The sequence below is a fragment of the Triticum urartu genome, chromosome 2A (genome assembly GCF_056163025.1).
Source record: "Triticum urartu cultivar PI428250 chromosome 2A, HENAU_Tu73, whole genome shotgun sequence".
In the NCBI taxonomy this organism is placed as follows: Eukaryota; Viridiplantae; Streptophyta; class Magnoliopsida; order Poales; family Poaceae; genus Triticum; species Triticum urartu.
Window position 1 is genome coordinate 379403745 of NC_141874.1, and position 19045 is coordinate 379422789.

The window sequence follows — 19045 nt, forward strand, 5'->3', positions numbered from 1 at the left end:
ATGGTGTTCCAGGTGGCGTGAGTTGTGAAACTATTCCACATTGTTTTAAATGAAGGTAAAACTCGTAAATCAAATATTCGCCTCCGCGATCAGATCATAGAAACTTTATTTTCTTGTTACGATGATTCTCCACTTCACTCTGAAATTCTTTGATCTTTTCAAATGCTTCAGACTTATGTTTCATTAAGTAGATATACCAATATCTGCTCAAATCATCTGTGAAGGTTAGAAAATAACGATACCCACCGCGAGCCTCAACACTCATCGGACCGCATACATCGGTTTGTATTATTTCCAATAAGTCATTAGCTCGCTCCATTGTTTCGGAGAACTAAGTTTTAGTCATCTTGCCCATGAGTCATGGTTCGCAAGTATCAAATGATTCATAATCAAGTGATTCCCAAAGCCCATCTGCATGGAGTTTCTTCATGCGCTTCACACCAATATGACCTAAACGACAGTGCCACAAATATGTTGCACTATCATTATCAACTTTGCATCTTTTGGCATCAATATTATGAATGTGTGTATCACCACAACCGAGATTCAATAAAAATAGACCACTCTTCAAGGGTGCATGACCATAAAAGATATTACTCATATAAATAGAACAACCATTATTCTCTGATTTAAATGAATAACTGTCTCGCACTAAACAAGATCCAGATATAATGTTCATGCTCAACATTGGCACCAAATAACAATTATTCAGGTTTAAAACTAATCCCGAAGGTAGATGTAGAGGTAGCGTGCCGACGGCGATCACATCGACCTTGGAACCATTCCCGGCGCACATTGTCGCCTCGTCCTTATCCAATCTTCGTTTAATCCATTCCCCTGTTTCGAGTTACAAATATGAGCAACGGAACCAGTATCAAATACCTAGGTGCTACTACGAGCATTAGTAAGGTACACATCAATAACATGTATATCAAATATACCTTTGTTCACTTTGCCATCCTTCTTGTCCGCCAAATACTTGGGGCAGTTCTGCTTCCAATGACGAGTCCCTTTGCAATAGAAGCACTCAGTTTCAGGCTTGGGTCCAGATTTGGGCTTCTTCCCAGGAGCGGCAACTTGCTTGCCATTCTTCTTGAAGTTCCCCTTCTTTCCCTTGCTCTTTTTCTTGAAACTAGTGGTCTTGTTAACCATCAACACTTGATGCTCCTTCTTGATTTCTACCTCCGTAGCTTTGAGCATAGCGAAGAGCTCGGGAATTGTCTTACCCATCCCTTGCATATTATAGTTCATCACGAAGCCTTTTTAGCTTGGTGGCAGTGATTGAAGAACGCTGTCAATAACACTATCATCTGGAAGATTAACTCCCAGCTAAGTCAAGTGATTATGATACCCAGACATTTTGAATATGTGTTCACTGACAGAATTGTTCTCCTCCATCTTGCAGCTATAGAACTTGTTGGAGACTTCATATCCCTCAACTCGGGCATTTGCTTGAAATATTAACTTCAACTCCTGGAACATCTCATATGCTCCATGATGTTCAAAACATCTTTGAAGTCCCGATTATAAGCCGTAAAGCATGGCACGCTGAACTATCGAGTGGTCATCAACACGCGACTGCCAGGCGTTCACAACATTCGCAGTTGCTGGAGGGGGTGGCACACCTAGCGGTGCATCAAGGACATAATTCTTATGTGCAGCAATGAGGATAATCCTCAAGTTATGGACCCAGACCGTGTAGTTGCTACCATCATCTTTCAACTTAGCTTTCTCTAGGAACGCATTAAAATTCAAGGGAACGGTAGCACGGGCCATTGATCTACAACATAGATATGCAAAAACTATCAGGACTAAGTTCATGATAAATTAAGTTCAGTTAATCATATTACTTAAGAACTCCCACTTAGATAGACATCCCTCAAGTCATCTAAATGATATGTGATCCAATTCAACTAAACCATGTCTGATCATCACGTGAGATGGAGTAGTCATCAATGATGAACATCTCTATGTTGATTATATCTATTATATGATTCACGTTCGACCTTTTGGTCTCCAGTGTTCCGAGGCCATGTCTGTACATGCCAGGCTCGTCAGTTTAACCCGAGTATTCCGCATGTGCAAAAATGTCTTGCACCCATTGTATGTGAATGTAGAGTCTACCACACCCGATCATCACGTGGTGTCTCAACACGACAAACTATCACAACGGTGCATACTTGAGGAGAACACTTATACCTTGAAATTTTGTGAAGGGGTCATCTTATAATGCTACCGCCGTACTAAGAAAAATAAGATGCATAAAAGATAAACATCACATGCAATCAAAATATGTGACAAGATATGGCCATCATCATCTTGTGCTTTTGATCTCCATCTCCAAGGCATCGTCATCATCTCCATCGTTACCGGCTTGACACCTTGATCTCCATCGTAGCGTCGTGGTCATCTCGTCAACTATTGCTTCTACAACTATCGCTAACGCATAGTGATAAAGTAAAGCAATTACATGGCGTTTGCATTTCATACAATAAAGAGACAACCATAGGGCTCCTGCCGGTTGTCAGAAACATGGTCATCTCATGCAATAACATTTATCACATCATGTCTTGACCATATCACATCACAACATGCCCTGCAAAAACAAGTTAGACGTCCTCTACTTTGCTGTTTTAAGTTTTACGTGGCTGCTACGAGCTTCTAGAAAAAACCGTTCTTACCTACACATCAAAACCACAATGGTGATTTATCAAGTTTGTTGTTTTAACCTTCAAAAAGGATCGGCCGCAGTCAAATTCGATTCAAGTAAAGTAGGGGAAACAGACACCCGCTAGCCACCTTTATGCAAAACTAGTTGCATGTCTGTCGGGGGAACCGGTCTCATGAACGTGGTTATGTAAGGTTGGTCTGGGCTGCTTCATCCAACAACACCTCCGAATCAAAATAAGACATTGGTGGTAAGCAGTATGACGATAACCGCCCACAACTCTTTGTGTTCTACTCGTGCACATCATCTACGCATAGACCTGGCTCTGATGCCACTGTTGGGAAACATAGCATGCAATTTCAAAAAAATCCTACGCTCACGCAAGATCTATCTAGGAGATGCATAGCAACGAGAGGGGAGAGTGTTTCCATGTATCCTCGTAGACCGAAAGCGGAAGCGTTTGATAATACAGTTCATGTAGTCGAACTTCTTCTAACTTTGACCGATCAAGCATTGAATGTACGGCACCTCCGAGTTCTGCACACGTTCAGCTCGATGACGTCCCTCGCCTTCTTGATCCAGCAAGGTGTCGAGGAAGTAGATGAGTTCCGTCAGCACGATGGTGTGGTGACAGTGATGATGAAGTGATTCTCGCAGGACTTCGCCTAAGCACCGCAAAACTATGATCGGAGGTGTAAACTGTGGAGGGGGGCGCCGCACACGGCTAACGATTGTTGTTGTGTGTTCTAGGCGCCCCCTCCCCACGTATATATAGGTGGGAGGGGAGGGGAGGCAGCCATGGGGCACCCCAAGTAGGAGGAATCCTACTAGGGGTCCTCCCCAATTCGGCCTCCCCCTATCCTTATTTCTGGAGGGGGGGAAGGGAAGAGGAAGGAGAGAAGGAAAGGGGGCCAAACCCCCTCTTTCCCTTCTCCAATTCGGCCTCCTTCCTTGGGGGGCGGCGCCACCCCTTCTGGACCGGCGTTCTCCCCTCCTATGGCCCATAAGGCCCATATCTTTCCCCTGGGGGTTCCGTTAACCCCCTCCCCCCGGTACTCCGATAAATACCCGATACTATCCGGAACACTTCCGGTGTCCGAATACTATCATTCTATATATAAATCTTCACCCCTAGACCATTTCAAGACTCCTCGTCATGTCTGTGATCTCATCCAGTACTCCAAACAACATTCGGTCACCAAATCACATAACTCATATAATACTAAATCGTCATTGAACGTTAAGCGTGCGGACCCTACGGGTTCGAGAACTATGTAGACATGACCGAGACACCTCTCTGTTCAGTAACCAATAGCGGAACCCGGATGCTCATATTGGCTCCTACATATTCTACGATGATCTTTATCAGTCGAACCGTTATGACAACATACGTTATTCCCTTGGTCATCAGTATGTTACTTGCCCGAGATTCGATCATCGGTATCCACATACCTAGTTCAATCTCGTTAACGTCAAGTATCTTTACTCATTCCGTAATACATCATCTTGTAACTAACTCATTAGTCACTTTACTTGCAAGGCTTCTTATGATGTGCATTACCGAGAGGGCCCGGAGATACGTCTCTAATACTCGAAGTGACAAATCCTAATCTCGATCTATGCCAACCCAACAAACACCTTCTTAGATACCTGTAGAGCATCTTTATAATCACCCAGTTATGTTGTGGCATTTGATAGCACACAAGGTATTCCTCCGGTACCTGGGAGTTGCATAATCTCATAGTCGAAGGAATATGTATTTGACATGAAGAAAGCAATAGCAATAAAACTGAATGGTCATAATGCTAAGCTAACGAATGGGCCATGTCCATCACATCATTCTCCTAATGGTGGGATCCCGTTATCAAAAGACAACTCATGTCCATGGTTTGGAAACCTTAACCATATTTGATCAACGAGCTAGTCAAGTAGAGGCTCACTAGGGACACAGTGTTTGTCTATGTATTCACACATGTATTAAGGTTTCTGATCAATACAATTCTAGTATGAATAATAAACATTTATCATGAATAAGGAAATATAAAATAACAACTTTATTATTGCCTTTAGGACATATTTCCTTCAGCGAGCGTTGGCGAGAATGGATTTCCATCATCCTCTCCCCGGCCTCCACACGTGTCCTAATGAATGGGAACCCTGACCTGCCAATCCCACACGAGTGTGAGTTTCGCCACAGGGATACCTTACCTCCAATGATGTTCGTGCTCGTGATCGACGTTCTCAACTCCATCATCCAAGCTGTGGTGCAACAGGGCATCCTACACCGACTAACTACGAGGTAGGGCATCAACCGTTTCGCTATACATCGATGACAACGTCGTGTTCTACCATCCTAATGAGCATGATGCCCAATTTATCAAGGGCTCTTGGAGATCTTCGGTGATGTTTCGGGTTTGCACATGAACTACGCCAAGTGTTCGGCAACTCCAATCCAATGCTCGGAGGCCCGGACTGAATCCATCTATACCCTTATGGCCTGCTGGATCGCCAAGTTCCCGATCGCATATCTTGGGCTCCCGCTCTTCGTCCAAAAGCCTACTCATCCTGATCTTCTTCCCCTTGTGGGTAAGCTCGGGTGCACTCTCTTCACTTGGCACGCCTCCATGCTCTCCATTGGCGGCAGGCTCACGCTCGTCCGGCTTGTTCTTTATGCCATGCCCACACACTTCCTAGTGGCCATCATCATCAGCCAATTTGCCCTCGCTAAGGTCATAGGCTTTCTTTGGGCTGGGCGCAAGGAGGCCATTGGCGACCAATGTTACATGAATTGGGCGAGGGTGTGCTACCCCACCTACCTAGGAGGGCTCGGTGTACAAGATCTGTAGAGGGTTGGCATTGCCCTGTGCACACGCTGGCTATGGCTGCGGCGGGCAAACCCCACGCGCTCATGGAGCCGCCTGCACTTACCTTCTGAGCCCGATGCGTCGCGGATTTTCTGTGATTCGATGTCCTAGTCTCTAGGGGACGGAAACTCATCTGATTTTGACTGAACCTTGGCTTTCTGGAAACTCCATCCTTGACATTGCACCGTTGGTTCATGCTATGGTTCCCAAGCAGCGTTGACGTGATCGCACGGTGCGCCAAGGTCTTATCGATCCTGCTTGGGTGCGTGTGACATCCAAGGTGGCCTCAAGCCAGCTGTGGTGGTTCAATACGTTGACAGGTGGAGGCGGGTTCCCTTCGTCGCCCTATCTGATTAGCCAGACACGTTGCGATGGCGGTGGACGGTGTCAGATAGCTACTCCGCCAAGTCTTGCTATCTGGCCATGTTCCAAGGATCGACTCAGGACCTGAACTGATGCATCAACATCGGCACCCCTCTGCAACAAGGTTTTCACATGGCTTGCTTTCCAAGATCGATGTTGGACGGTGGATCACATTGCTAGGCGTGGCCTACCTCACAAAGCCCAATTGCGTTCGTTGCGATCGAGAGCTCGAAAATCTGCACCATGTGCTCGCAAGCTGCCCCTTCTTACGGAAGGTTTGGCACGATGTACTGGCCTGGTGCCGTTCCACAACCTTGATCCTCGGCAACACGATGACATTCTCCGAGTGGTGGATGGCGACCTCACATCATGCCCCCAATGGTCATAGTTGTGGGCTCTCTCCCCTTTCATCATGCTGATTGTGTGGTGCTTATGATGTCACTGTAATGCTTGCATCTTTGATGGCATGCGACCTTTCACATCACGAGTCTTGTAGGAAATCCAAGACCAAGAATGACTATGGGCGAGGGCAGATGCTAAAGGATTGACTATCATCCTTCGTGAGACGTAGTCCTTGGTCTTTGTCGAGTAGAGCATCCCACCCTCCTTGTATGCTCTGGTCACTGTGTAATGCCATTGCGCTCGTATCACATGATTGTACCAACACTTTGTATTGGTTTTCTAACTTCTTTTTTTTAACGGAAAGATATAAAATCGTAATGCCATTGCGCTCGTATCACATGATTGTACCAACACTTTGTATTGGTTTTCTAACTTCTTTTTTTAACGGAAAGATATAAAATCTTTGCGTATTCGCAAAAAAAAGCTTCGCAGTCTGCATTAGTCCGGATATGCAACTGACTATTTTTGGTTAATTATGCATCACTATCCGACTGCATGAGCCGATGAAAGAAGAACCGTGATTTAGCAGTAAAAGGAGAATCAACAATGTTGTTTTAACCACTACTAGAAACTAGTAGAATGCCCGCGCGTTGCTACGGGCTATAGAGTATATACATAAATCAGGTAAAGGATTAAAGTCATCTTCAAGGTCGAAACTAATTTTTTCTCGTACATTGGATGTGTTTAGATAATAAATGAAATGATCACCGCTCAAAACCCAACTGCTTGGACAGTTTGGGCTCCCTTAAATCCAATCATATGTGAGAGAGAAATGAGGTTGTCCAGACTATCCGTCATGTTATCTCAAGTCGCAACACAAAATCCCCACCACACGATGCATCCTTCCCTTTTCCTATCGGATCCTCCCTTCGCACTTTGTTTCGTGCCTTAGCAAGACATTTCTAACTGGAGCTCTTTCCTTAAAACTCGGATGACGCCGATCTTATCATAGCCATGGCGCCCTCTCTCCTTCATACCGTACATCGCAGGGGGATGAGGCGTGCGCCGCCCGTGACGCCCCCCGAGCCAAGAAGACAGATCCGATGTCTCCTGGTCCATTGCCACAATGTAACATAAAATTGGATGTCATGCATTACCACAAAATAAAATATGATGTCCGTTGTTGGGTATGCAACTGATATGTCACTGTGCCCGTTATTAACTCTTGAAGCAACCAACCAATGCATTTACCATTCTATCCTAAGAAAAAAATTGTAGAGTTGATGAAAAAAAATATGAACTGCTCGCTCATGCAATTTGCTACAAAGCCATCTCTAATTAAATGTGATTTGCCATATTTTCTGAAGTAGGGAAAGTATTCCACTCTGAAAAGAACAATCTCAAACCCCATCCCGTTCTCTCAACCCCCACTCTAATCACCAAATCTTCCGCTCTTCCTATCTCCATATATCCCTCGGTCCCTTCCTGCCACCCTTTCTCGCTCCTTGTAGCCATGAGAGAGGGGACGGACATGGATGCTGAGGGTACGGTTGGGGGTGGAAGAGGAATAGTCGACTCCCCCATAAAGATTATCCCCTAAAACTCATTTAACTCAACGTCACCCTTTGTCTTTTATTTCAACACACACATATTTAAATTTCCTATATTTTATAAAATGCCTTTATTTTACAGTACCCTAAGGGTAACATACTTCTAAGGGTCTTTTACATTTGTGTCCCTAACTTGATCTCACTACTCTCATTTACCTCTAATTTTGAAGCATGCTCAAATTTACCCCTGTGTCGTTAAGTGACGTTACATAAAATGCCATTTTGTTCCGTTTCCGTATAGTCAAAAGGGTTTGACCGTCTACCTGACGTTTTCTGGACAATTTGCCCCTCCTTACGGCTAGGTCCTCTCACTAAAAAACTCTCTCTCACCTCTCTCTGTATCACTTATACATGTGGGCCTACAAAAAAGAACAGAAAAAAGTTCCTCCCACCTCTCTCTTTGACTTACAAGTGGGGCCTAACAAAAAGTATAAAACAAAAGAAACAAATCATCTCTCTCCCTACCTCACTCTATCACGTCCGGCGAACCAGAGGCTCAAGCCTGGTCGCCGCTGCTGGCCTCCCATTACGCTGCCACATGCATCCACTGACGCCCTCATTCTCTCTCCCACCCTCCAGACCTTTTCCGCAAGCATGCCTGAGAGTGTGTCGTCGGCGTCGTCGATCAGTCACGTGGACAACTTCAACCTCAAGCGCCACCACCTCGCCACGGAGCTCGTACGAGATGCCCTTGTGATCCCAGCCTACGAATTTGACCAGAGAAGTTAAGGACCGAGCGCCATGACACATCTTCCCCGCCTCCAGCCTCGGACTGCCGCCACCGATTCGGCGGCGTTGAAGCTCCCTGGCCTGCAACCTCTTGAGCAACATGAGGTGCCTCAGAATATGTGGACCTCCTCCACAACAAACTCTGTGATCTCTGGTCGTCTTCCCCGCGAGATCCGAGCACTGACATGGCCACCATCGTCGAAGTCATCACTCTGGTGTTCCCTGAGCCCCAGCGGCGTGACTGTCGTCCTTGTTAGTTAGCTCCTTAGACTCGCACACTCGGCGACCCTCTCCCTCTAGCACTTTAGTTCCCCCGCTTGGGCCGCCCAGAGCCGTCGCGGGAACGCTGCTGTTAGCTCTGGCGACCATATGGTCCTAAGAGACCAACCCTGGACGCGGCCGAGCCAGGTCTATCGCCTGGTTCCCTCATTCGTCCTCCCCGCAGCCTCCAGGCGTGCCTCCGCCGCTGGATTTGGTCGCCGACGAGATTAGTGTAGCGGGCCATTAGCTTAGTAATCTTTTTGTGAGCATTAGTTTAATTGTCTTTTTTGTGTGGCTCAGCAATGGACCCACTCTTAATTAACACAAGATATTTTAGAAAAGGGGGTGGGAGAAAGTGTTTTTCTTTTTATTGGTTGGGGCCCACATGTAAGTGTGTGAGAGAAAGTGTTTTTCCTTTTATTTTATTTTTTGAGTGGGTCCCGCATGTATGTGACACTTAACGGGTAGGGGCAAATTGTCCAAAAAAACGTCGTGTAGATGGTCAAACCCATTTGACCGGATGGAAACAGAACGAAAAGGCATTTCTATAACGTCACTTAATGGCAGATGGGCAAATTTGAGCATGCTTCGAAATTAGGGGTAAATCTGAGTAGGTGGTTCGAGTTAGGGACAGAAATGCAAATGACCCTTCTTCTAAAGATCCAAGAAAATAGACAACCATTAAGAACCATGATCAATGTATGATTTACATAATACTTTCCTAGGAAATGTAAAGCTCGGACAATAAAGGAACACAAATTCAGAGTATTAGGCTTCTCTCAGAATTATGTTCGCTTCTATCAACACGTCGATCAAGACACAAAGCTTTTGTGTTTGGTAAGAAAATTAAGCAGATATGAAGGTAAAATAAAATCATCAATATACTGTGTGCATACAATGCTTCATGGAGCGGACATGAAATGTCACATAAATTGCTGATACTTACTTTTCTGGAACAACAACACAGAGTGTTCACTACTGATTTGCAAATACCTAATTTGCAATCAGCAAAAAGCTTCATCAAGTATGTCCAACTCCTACCGGTCTGGCAGTAACATTGTTCCTGCTATCCTAAATTCAGTATCCAAAACCAAAAACGAAGAAAAATCATCTCTTTGGGAACAGGCAAGCAAAAAAACCATAATCCCCTCACAGGGAATCGTCCACCGCGCCTAGGCAGTGTCGCTCCTCCCAGGACCCTAAAAGAAGGAGAGAATATCTCATGTTACAAACCAGATGCAGAGTTAAGTAAGGGGAGGCCAAAGACATGTCCCAGCAACCTAAAATGCGTTATTCGCCAGCATGTTCCAGCTGGCCCTCACCAAGATACTGTAAATCTTAATGTACTTCACCAAATCAACCAACTGAGAATAATATGAATATCAGCAGGAGATTATCTACAAGTTTCATGTGGGTGCCACAACCAAATTATGAACCAAATTACTCATATAGAATTTGAAATGAGCATCTGACCTACTACTGGGTGTGGCAATCAACCGAGATCTACCCTTGCAGCAAGAAGGAACCAAAGGGACGTGAATCCAATAAAATAAGTCCACTTTCGTCTCTTCTCTTTCCCTTTCCTCCATCTCCAACTCCAAATTTCCTGTCCATGTTTGATCCACACCAATCGGTCAGTAAGAAAGTATACCTAATCGACTTGGTCTCATGCAACTTTGTGTTTGCAACAAAGGGGCAGGCAACATCCATGGGGTAGAGATATAGTTCACCGGAATTTAACACTACATTGAAACCATATCATTTTAGGTAGGATATGCACAAATGTGAAGTGATAACATCACAAAAAGATTATACGACATTCTCCAATCTCCTTAATTTTGCAATTAAACATCTGCAACTTACAAAGTTCTCGTGTAATCTTTATTCCCTTGTTGCCATGATGGCTAAATAAACATGTAAAATCCTATAAAATCCTCACTTGAAGGAATGCTCCAATTTTAAACGACATATGAAGAAGCATGTTCCATCATGAACTTTTGTCAAGCAGCTTGCATACGTCACAAAGCACTTGTTCATTGAAAAAATAACGGTTATAAAGATTTCATGTGTCTGCTTACCAAGAATATGCACATGCCTGTTTGAAGGACTCTGGATGTTGATAACATTGAGGTGCTCATAATGACGATAGTTGTGCTGGTACATGGTGCTTGTTGAGCCTGCACTTGTGGATGCACTCCCCCTCTCTCACCTGTTCCACGCAAACGGCCAGACCCTCACGTTCGACGCAAACACCCATCCCACCTGATTTGGCCATTTGGCCCTCATTTGCTCTCTTTTTTTTTGAAAAAAAGGTTTATCTATCTGGCCCTCATTTGCTCTCTTTTTTGCATAAAGCATGTTTCGTTTAGTGCGTTATTCCCTAAGAAAAATTATGTAATGAGCAAAGCGGGCATTTTGATTATACAGGTTGGCCGTATTTACATGATGGAATGAAATAATTAATACGAGCGAGCAACAAACCTGACACGCATGGGCAACAGATGAACTGCCACGCCAAGCTAGTGTCGGCCACCGCCTGGCGCCGGCAGTGGACGCATGCCCATCTGTGTGCTCGATAACGGTGCAGCCATGCTTTGCCAGCCAGAACCGTAGATGTGCAACCACTGTCCTCCTCGGCTCCTGACCTCGGGAACACACAAGCGCATGCCCGCCGTCGCACATGTTGGCCAGTTGATCCTGCTCTACATTAAAATAGATAATCTGTGTTATATAAATGAGACGAAGCAGCAAGAACTTGAGCAAATAAGTTCACGCATTGGGCCATACAGCCTGCGAGCAGCGACGTGAACCTTTTGCCATTGTCCAAGATAGGGTTCCAAAGGAAGCAACAACATGGAATGGCGAGAGAGAGAGAGAGAGAGAGAGAGAGAGAGAGAGAGAGAGAGAGAGAGAGAGAGAGAGAGAGAGAGGAAGCAGAGCAGCGGCCAAAGAGGCGACGGCACGACTACCAGCATCCGCAGCTGCATGGACGCGGGCGCGAGAGGGGCACACGGCGTGTGCTGCTACTCTATGTAATCCTCCTCGGTGGTTCTCCTGACGCTCGCTCGCTACCCACGCGTGCCTGCCGGGTCTCCCTCGTCAAAACGTCAGGCGCTAGAGGGGTGGCGGCGAATCACGTCTAGGGGCAAGGGTGCATCCTCCTCTCTCTCATCTCACGAGCATGTCGGCACACCTCCATGGGGTGGACTAAAGCCAGGGGCGCATTGCAACATGGAGTGGAGGGAGGTCATCGGTGGTGGTGAGGCCGGCGTACGTTGGAGTGCAAGGAGGACAGCGACGGACACGTCTATAGGCGGCGACACGGCGTGCATCTTCATCTCCTCTGTCGACCATGCTCCATCCAGATCGGACGATTGACTTGAATTGCTGATCATGGGGTCAGTGAGAGGCAAGATCCATGGAAGGAGATTGAAGAGAGGGGTTAGAACAAAATAGAAGCAGGGAAAGAAGAGAAAAGGGTGAGACCTTGATCTTGAACTTTGTGTCGGGACGCTGTGGGCGCAGTCATCGGGGCCTAGCTGGTACAAATTTAAGGAGGAATTCGCCGCAGAGTTGGTATCCGTGGACAGCTCGCAAGATGGAGCAGTTTTGAAGGTTTGATGACGCGGCAGCGCTCATGGCTTCAGGCGTCGGGGAAGAGAACGAAGGTGAGGCAGCCTGGGGAAGAGAACGAAGGGGTGGCGGTGCTAGCCCTGTCGTTTGTTAGGGCTAGGAGGGAGACATGGGATCGTGGGGTTTACGAACCGGGTTGTATATGGAATATATATATTTTTTTTGCGGGGGAAGTATATGGAATAATTGAATAGATAGATTGATGAAAGTTCTGAACGTGCTGTGGAAGGAGGGATTATTAAATATAGATTGATTATTAGATAGATTAGGAAAATTGTGATTGTGTGTGAACGTGATGTGAAAGGAAAGTGTGGTCAAGGATTGATGGGTTTTTTGGTGGTGTTTTTTTCCTGGTTATTTGCCCATCGGTTTTGCGGCGAGATGAAAAAAAAATCAATGGGTTGGTAGCGTTTGATGGGCGAGCCTAACGAGATCAAACGACAACGGACTCCCTGTTTAGGAGTAGAGATTATTTATCCAACAATTCTTTGTGGGAATGAAAAAAAACGTTGGCAAGGTGGAACCGCGTACGTGGGAGGTGGAGAGGACGAACGAACCGTATAGATGGTGGGGGCTGCGAATAAACGAACGACGGAAGTATGGAAGGGGATGGGTGGGAAAAATAAATCAAAGAGGGAGGTGATCTGTTTGAAAGGTGATCTGTTTGGAAGGTGATTTCATGTATATGATATTATTTTTAAATTCTTAATTACCAAATATTTATATGATTGAATTGAATCAACACCTACCAAAGCAAGCACGAATAAATGGAAGGAGTATTAGACGTGATTCAGTTTTAAGTGTGAAGAAGGAAAAATTAACGTGGGAGGGTAATGGGAGGTGAGACAAAAAAAAACTAGACGAAAAAAAAACCAGACAAAAGTGATAGGACTATTCAATCAACTCGTCTATTAAGAGTAGAAGGATATTCATGTTCCCGTTGCAACTTACAGACAGTGACCTATTCATGACAAATATTATTGAAAGCCGACAAATGTTATTTGTAACATATACGTATATAGTATTGAAAGCCTACAAATTCCCCTCAAAGAAAAAAAAACCTACAAATCGAAATTCCAATTACTTGGATGGCCACAGATTGTCTCGTTCGCGCGCTAAATGAAGAAGGTAGGGATGACACTCACAGCCCGTCGTTCTTGCTAGCGCGGCCACGCGGTGCCCAGAACTTGAGCCTGAGGTCCCGCTTCTCGAGCATCTTCTCCACCTCCTCGATGGGGAGTCCCTTGGTCTCCGGCACGCAGACGAGCACGAATGCGAGCGCTGCCACGGACAGGCAACCGAAGATGAGGAACGTCCACGCGGGGCCGATGGCCTCCGTCAGCGTCAGGAACGACTGCGCCACTACCAGGTTGGACACCCAGTTCGCGGTCGCCGCCACGCCACCGCACACACCGCGGTGCCGCAGCGGGTAGATCTCTGAGTTGACGATCCAGGGCACCGTGCCCATCCCCGGCGAGAAGAAGGCGATGTACAGAGCCAGCCCCACCATCGCCAGCCAACCGTATCTGCTCGGGCAGCCGCGCGTGTACCACAGTCGCCCCTCGCCGTGGCACGCGTCGCGCACCGTCGCGTTCGACAGCAGGCACGCGCCCGAGAGCAGCTTGCTGCCGGCGCCGGACGCGCAGAAACCGCACTCCGTCGAGCTGGCCTTGAGGCACCGGGTGCAGTCCCAGCCGGAGCTGCTCGTCCGGTAGTCCGGGCATGTGAGGGAACCATCGAAGTGTCTGGTCTCGGCGCTGCCGACGGCGGGTGAGTGTGTGGTGGTCTCGTGGAACACCGCGGAGAGCAGCGCAAGCGACGCGATGACGCCGACGAGGCTGATCACCAGCAGCTTCCTCCGGCCGGTGCGGTCGATGAAGTAGATGCTAACGATGGAGCCGAGCGCGTTGAGGCCGGAGGTGACCAGCGAGAGCGCGAGCGCCGTTTGATTGGAGGCGAACCCGGCGAGCTGCACGATGCTCGGGCTGTAGTACATCACGGTGTTGATACCCACGAGCTGCTGGAACACCTGCAGGCCGACGCCGGCCACCAGCGCCCGCCGCACAGTTGGCGTTTTCACCAGCGCCGTCAGGCTTACCCTCTCCGACGAGCCCCGCTCCCGCGCCTCCGCCTCCACCGACTCCTTCAACTCCTGCATCTCCCTCGTCACCTCTTCCTCGGCCATGTATATCTTACGCAGGATCGCCTCTGCTTCCTCCACCCTCCCCTGACATCACCGGTAATTAAGTTCGTTCGTTCATGTAAAGATTTACCACAACTTTTTAGTTCAAGGAAATAAAAAGAAAGAATCAATCTTCTAAATAAACAATTAGTACTACTACCCAAAACTAACCTTTCTGTAAAGCCATCTTGGCGATTCGGGGAGGAAGAGCATGAGGACGAACTGGAACACAGCAGGGAGGCCGGCGACTCCGAGCATCCACCTCCACGTCCCCGGCGCCTTGGTGAAAGCGAGGTTGATAAGGTAGGACAAGAACTGGCCGCCAGTGATGAGGAAGCCGTTCGTACTGACGAGCGCGCCCCTGATCCTCGCCGGCGACGCCTCGGATATGTAAAGCGGCGCCGTCATGGATGCCATGCCTACGCCTAGGCCGACGAAGACGCGGCCGACCACGAGCTGCACGGGGCCCGTCGCCGAAGCCATGACCACCGCGCCCGCGAAAAAGAGCAGGTCGGCCACGAGGATGGACGTCCGCCGCCCGAACCTGTCGTTGGCCCAGCCGCCGACCGCCGCGCCGATGATGGCGCCGGCCACCGCCATGCTCACGATCATTTCCTGCAGCAATCATATACTCCATACTAATTAGCAAACGAAAGTGTAGCGATTCTTATGAGTCTGTTTCGGCCAAGGAGAAGAAGAATTGGATCTTTTAATTACCTGAAGCCATGTGTTCTTGTCGACGGAGCGGAAATCGTCGCGGATGTAAAGCAGTGCCCCTGAAATGACACCGGTGTCGTAGCCGAAGAGGAGGCCGCCGATGCCGGCGGAGAAGGCGAGGCGGAGGACGTAGGGGTTCCGCCAGGAGAGGGAGAAGCACTCCCTGAAGGCCGAGCCGTCGAACCCGTGAGCACCGCCCTCCATGGCCGGCCAGCCGGCTGACGCTCTCTAATCTGTATCTTTCCTCGCTCCTCCTTGGAATGCTCAATGCTTACGGATGGATGAGGACGACCGGGTTGGACTGGCACCGACTAGTGTGTGCACGTAGTACTACTATGTAGGAGTACCCCCTGGGAGTAGTACATGTATACGCCAGGCGCACGCATACAACATTAATTGTCTAATATGTCCATGTCACGCGTGTGGACGAATAATTGACCATAATCGGAAGAAGATTCCAGTAGATAGGGGGGCGTTTCACTTTACTGATTTGACAAAATGGATAGGATAGGATAGGGGGGCCATGCTGAGTGTCATCTGATGGCGACGATTAGGAGGCTAAAAAGCAATGGACATTAGTCAGTTGGTACATCCAACCACCCGACAAGAAGGCATCGTCCTCCCTGATGTGATTCCAAGCCATATTGGTGCCGGTGGAATGACTGTCTGTTACCTGTCCATTTCAGCACGAGCTACCTGAAGAGCATCAAGCAATTCCACTAGTTTGCACGATTTTCTGATCCTGATTTTTCATTAGTAGCATGACAATAGAAATAAAATTCAAAATAAATAGACGAGCTGTATTTGGGGAACATCACTTCCGCATAAGCAATACTTTATTGCCAATTTTAGGAAGCATTAATGAGTCTTTAATTACTTCGCTATATTTAAGGGTTTTTAGAGTTATTTATGAAAACGGCTTTTGCCCCGCTTTATATATAGAGCAACAACCCACATACAACCGATGCAAACCACATCACACTCACCTAAGGCCAGATACAAAGGTGCGAAAAACTACAACAACCACACACCGAACGACTCAACATAGACTACAAGATGGCAGTAAGCATCACTACGGAGCCGACGGAGCACTTCCCGGAGATACTGCGAAGAGGTGAAGTTGAGGGTCAACGACACCATGAGCTCCAAGACGGTGCCTTCAGGAAGGATACGACACCAAAGTGCCTACGTTACCCGATCCAAGGATCTAGTTTTTCATTCGGAGCACGACAAAGATAGAGCAACAACTACAACGGAGACTTCAGGAAGATGACGACGTCCACGGGCGCTGCCTCCGTGGGCCTGATCGAAGCCAGACAGGGTTTTCACCCAGGCAAGCATGCTCCTCCTTCGCCCAAGGTGCGGCCAGGCATGAGTACCACCGTCGGTGTCAAAACCGGCAGATCTCGGGTAGGGGGTCCCGTGTGACGCCCTCGATTCAATCGTACACTAATCATACACGCAAATGTGTACGATCAAGATCAAGGACTCACGGGAAGATATCACAACACAACTCTAGACACAAATAAAATAATACAAGCTTTATATTACAAGCCATGGGCCTCGATGGCTCGAATACACAAGAGTCAGCGGAAGCAACAATATCTGAGTACAGACATAAATTGAACAAGTTTTCCTTAAGATGGCTAGCACAAAAGCAACATCGATCGAAAAGGCAAGGCCTCCTGCCTGGGACCTCCTAACTACTCCAGGTCATCGGCGGTCTCCGCGTAGTAGTAGGCATCGGCGGTGGTGTCTGGCTCCTAGACTCCGGCATCTGGTTGCATCAACCGGAAAGAAGAAGAAAGGGGGAAAAGGGGGTAGCAAAGCAACCATGAGTACTTATCCAAAGTACTCGCAAGCATCAGATCTATACTAAGTATACATTGATATCAAATGAAAGGGTTGTATCTGTGGACTGAACTGCAGAATGCTAGAATAGAGGGGAGAGCCTAGTCCTATCGAATACTAGCATCTTCAAGCAGCTCCAAGCATCTTGCAGCATCAGAAGAGATAAGAGCAGCATAAAGTAAAGTAGTAGTAGTGTTATCAACCTCGGCCAGAGATCCTTTCTCGACTCCTGCGAGAAAGCAATCCCAGAGCCATACTATCCAGTTATCACCTCAAGTATCCAGTTCTAGTTGCATCGATCAGGATACAACTCCAAGTGTCCGTTACCGTAAGACAGGCTATTGATAGATGTTTTCTTCCCTGCAGGGGTGCACCAACTTACCCACCACGCTCGCTTAACTCCGGCCGGACACACTTTACTGGGTCATGCCCGGCCTCGGCCAAACAATACGCCGCAACCCGACCTAGGCTTAATAGAGAGGTCAGCACGCCGGACTAAACCTATGCCCCCAGGGGTCTTGGGCCATCGCCCCGGGATCTCCTGCACGTTGCGTACGCAGCCGGTGAGCAGACCTAGCTACCTCCTTAAAAAGGTAGGTGCTTACCAGTCCAACTCGACGCGCGCCGCTCAGTCCCATGACGTCTATTAAGCTTTGTCTGATGCATATGACGCATAACGCCCATACTATGCCCACGTGATGGTTAGTGCTATCAGGACAGAGGCCCCTCGGATCAAATATCCTAATCGTAGTGGATTAGGAGCACGCGGTAACGAGCAGAGGCTCACGATCGATGTGACCCCGTCACCCCGTCTCGAGGATTTATGGCAAGAGCTAAGAATGCCCGGCCACACCTCGTAAGTATCTCGCGGGCACCTTCCAGGTCAACCCGACTCCACATCACTCGCAATTAAGCTCGCGCGGGTACCCCTCGGGGCCGACCCGTCTTTAGTAACATGGTTTAGTGTAAAGTCATAGTAACCATAGTAACCGTGTGTCTAACACCAAGGAGAACCCTGAGGAACCACCCTCGGTGGATTCCACTCGATGTAATCATCAAGGTGAACGTAAGAGGAACCACCCTCGAGGTTCACACTTGAGGGGTTGCACGACAGAGTCGTATCGGAAGTGGTTAAGGAGGAAATCACCCTCGATGACCACGACCGAATATCTACACTACAGAGATCTCATCAGGAGTGATGTATGAGGTTCCACCCTCGGCACTCGATGGTAACTCTACAGAGTCGAGCAACAAAAGGGGCATGATGTGATGTGAGGTGTCGGGCTCTAGTCGTCGATCACGTTGATCGAGTCGTTGCTGATGAAGCAGGGGCAACAAGGACCAGGTGGGGGTCACTGATGGATCACTAACCAACCTATACTAAGAAGTTTAGGATAAGCAGGTAAGGTAACAATAAGCAGGTCACAAAAGCAGGCTATGCATCAGAATAGGAGCAAACAACAATAGTAGCAAAATCTAATGCAAGCATGAGAGAATGGAATGGGCGATATCGGGATGATCAAGGGGGGGGCTTGCCTGGAAGCTCTGCTGTAAAGGAAGAAGGGTCGTCGGAGACGTAGTCGATCACAGGGGCAGCATCGGTATCGGGGTCTACCGAAGAGAAGAGGGGAAAGAAACAATAAATATAAAGTAAACAAAGCATCACAAGGCATAACATGGAAATATGTGTGCCGGGTGTGACCTAACGTATGGCTACACAATATAGGTGAAGGGGGAATTCAACGGGGAATGTTTTCTCGGTTCCGGACCTGTGTCAGGTAGATGACCGGAGGTGGGACGTTCCATGTTCAGATAGTTAGAGGCA

At 47.8% G+C, this 19045-nt stretch overlaps 1 protein-coding gene across 1 annotated transcript; it reads right to left on the bottom strand.

Annotated features, from left to right (window-relative positions):
• Positions 1–13358: 13358 nt before the first annotated feature.
• Positions 13359–15708, bottom strand: INT2 (inositol transporter 2). The gene is made up of 3 exons (XM_048700603.2): positions 15370–15708; positions 14824–15267; positions 13359–14697 (listed from the first exon to the last, which is right to left on the bottom strand). Exons 1-3 carry the CDS (start codon positions 15571–15573, stop codon positions 13612–13614), a joined length of 1734 nt encoding a protein of 577 aa, XP_048556560.1. The 5' UTR covers positions 15574–15708; the 3' UTR covers positions 13359–13611.
• Positions 15709–19045: the final 3337 nt, after the last annotated feature.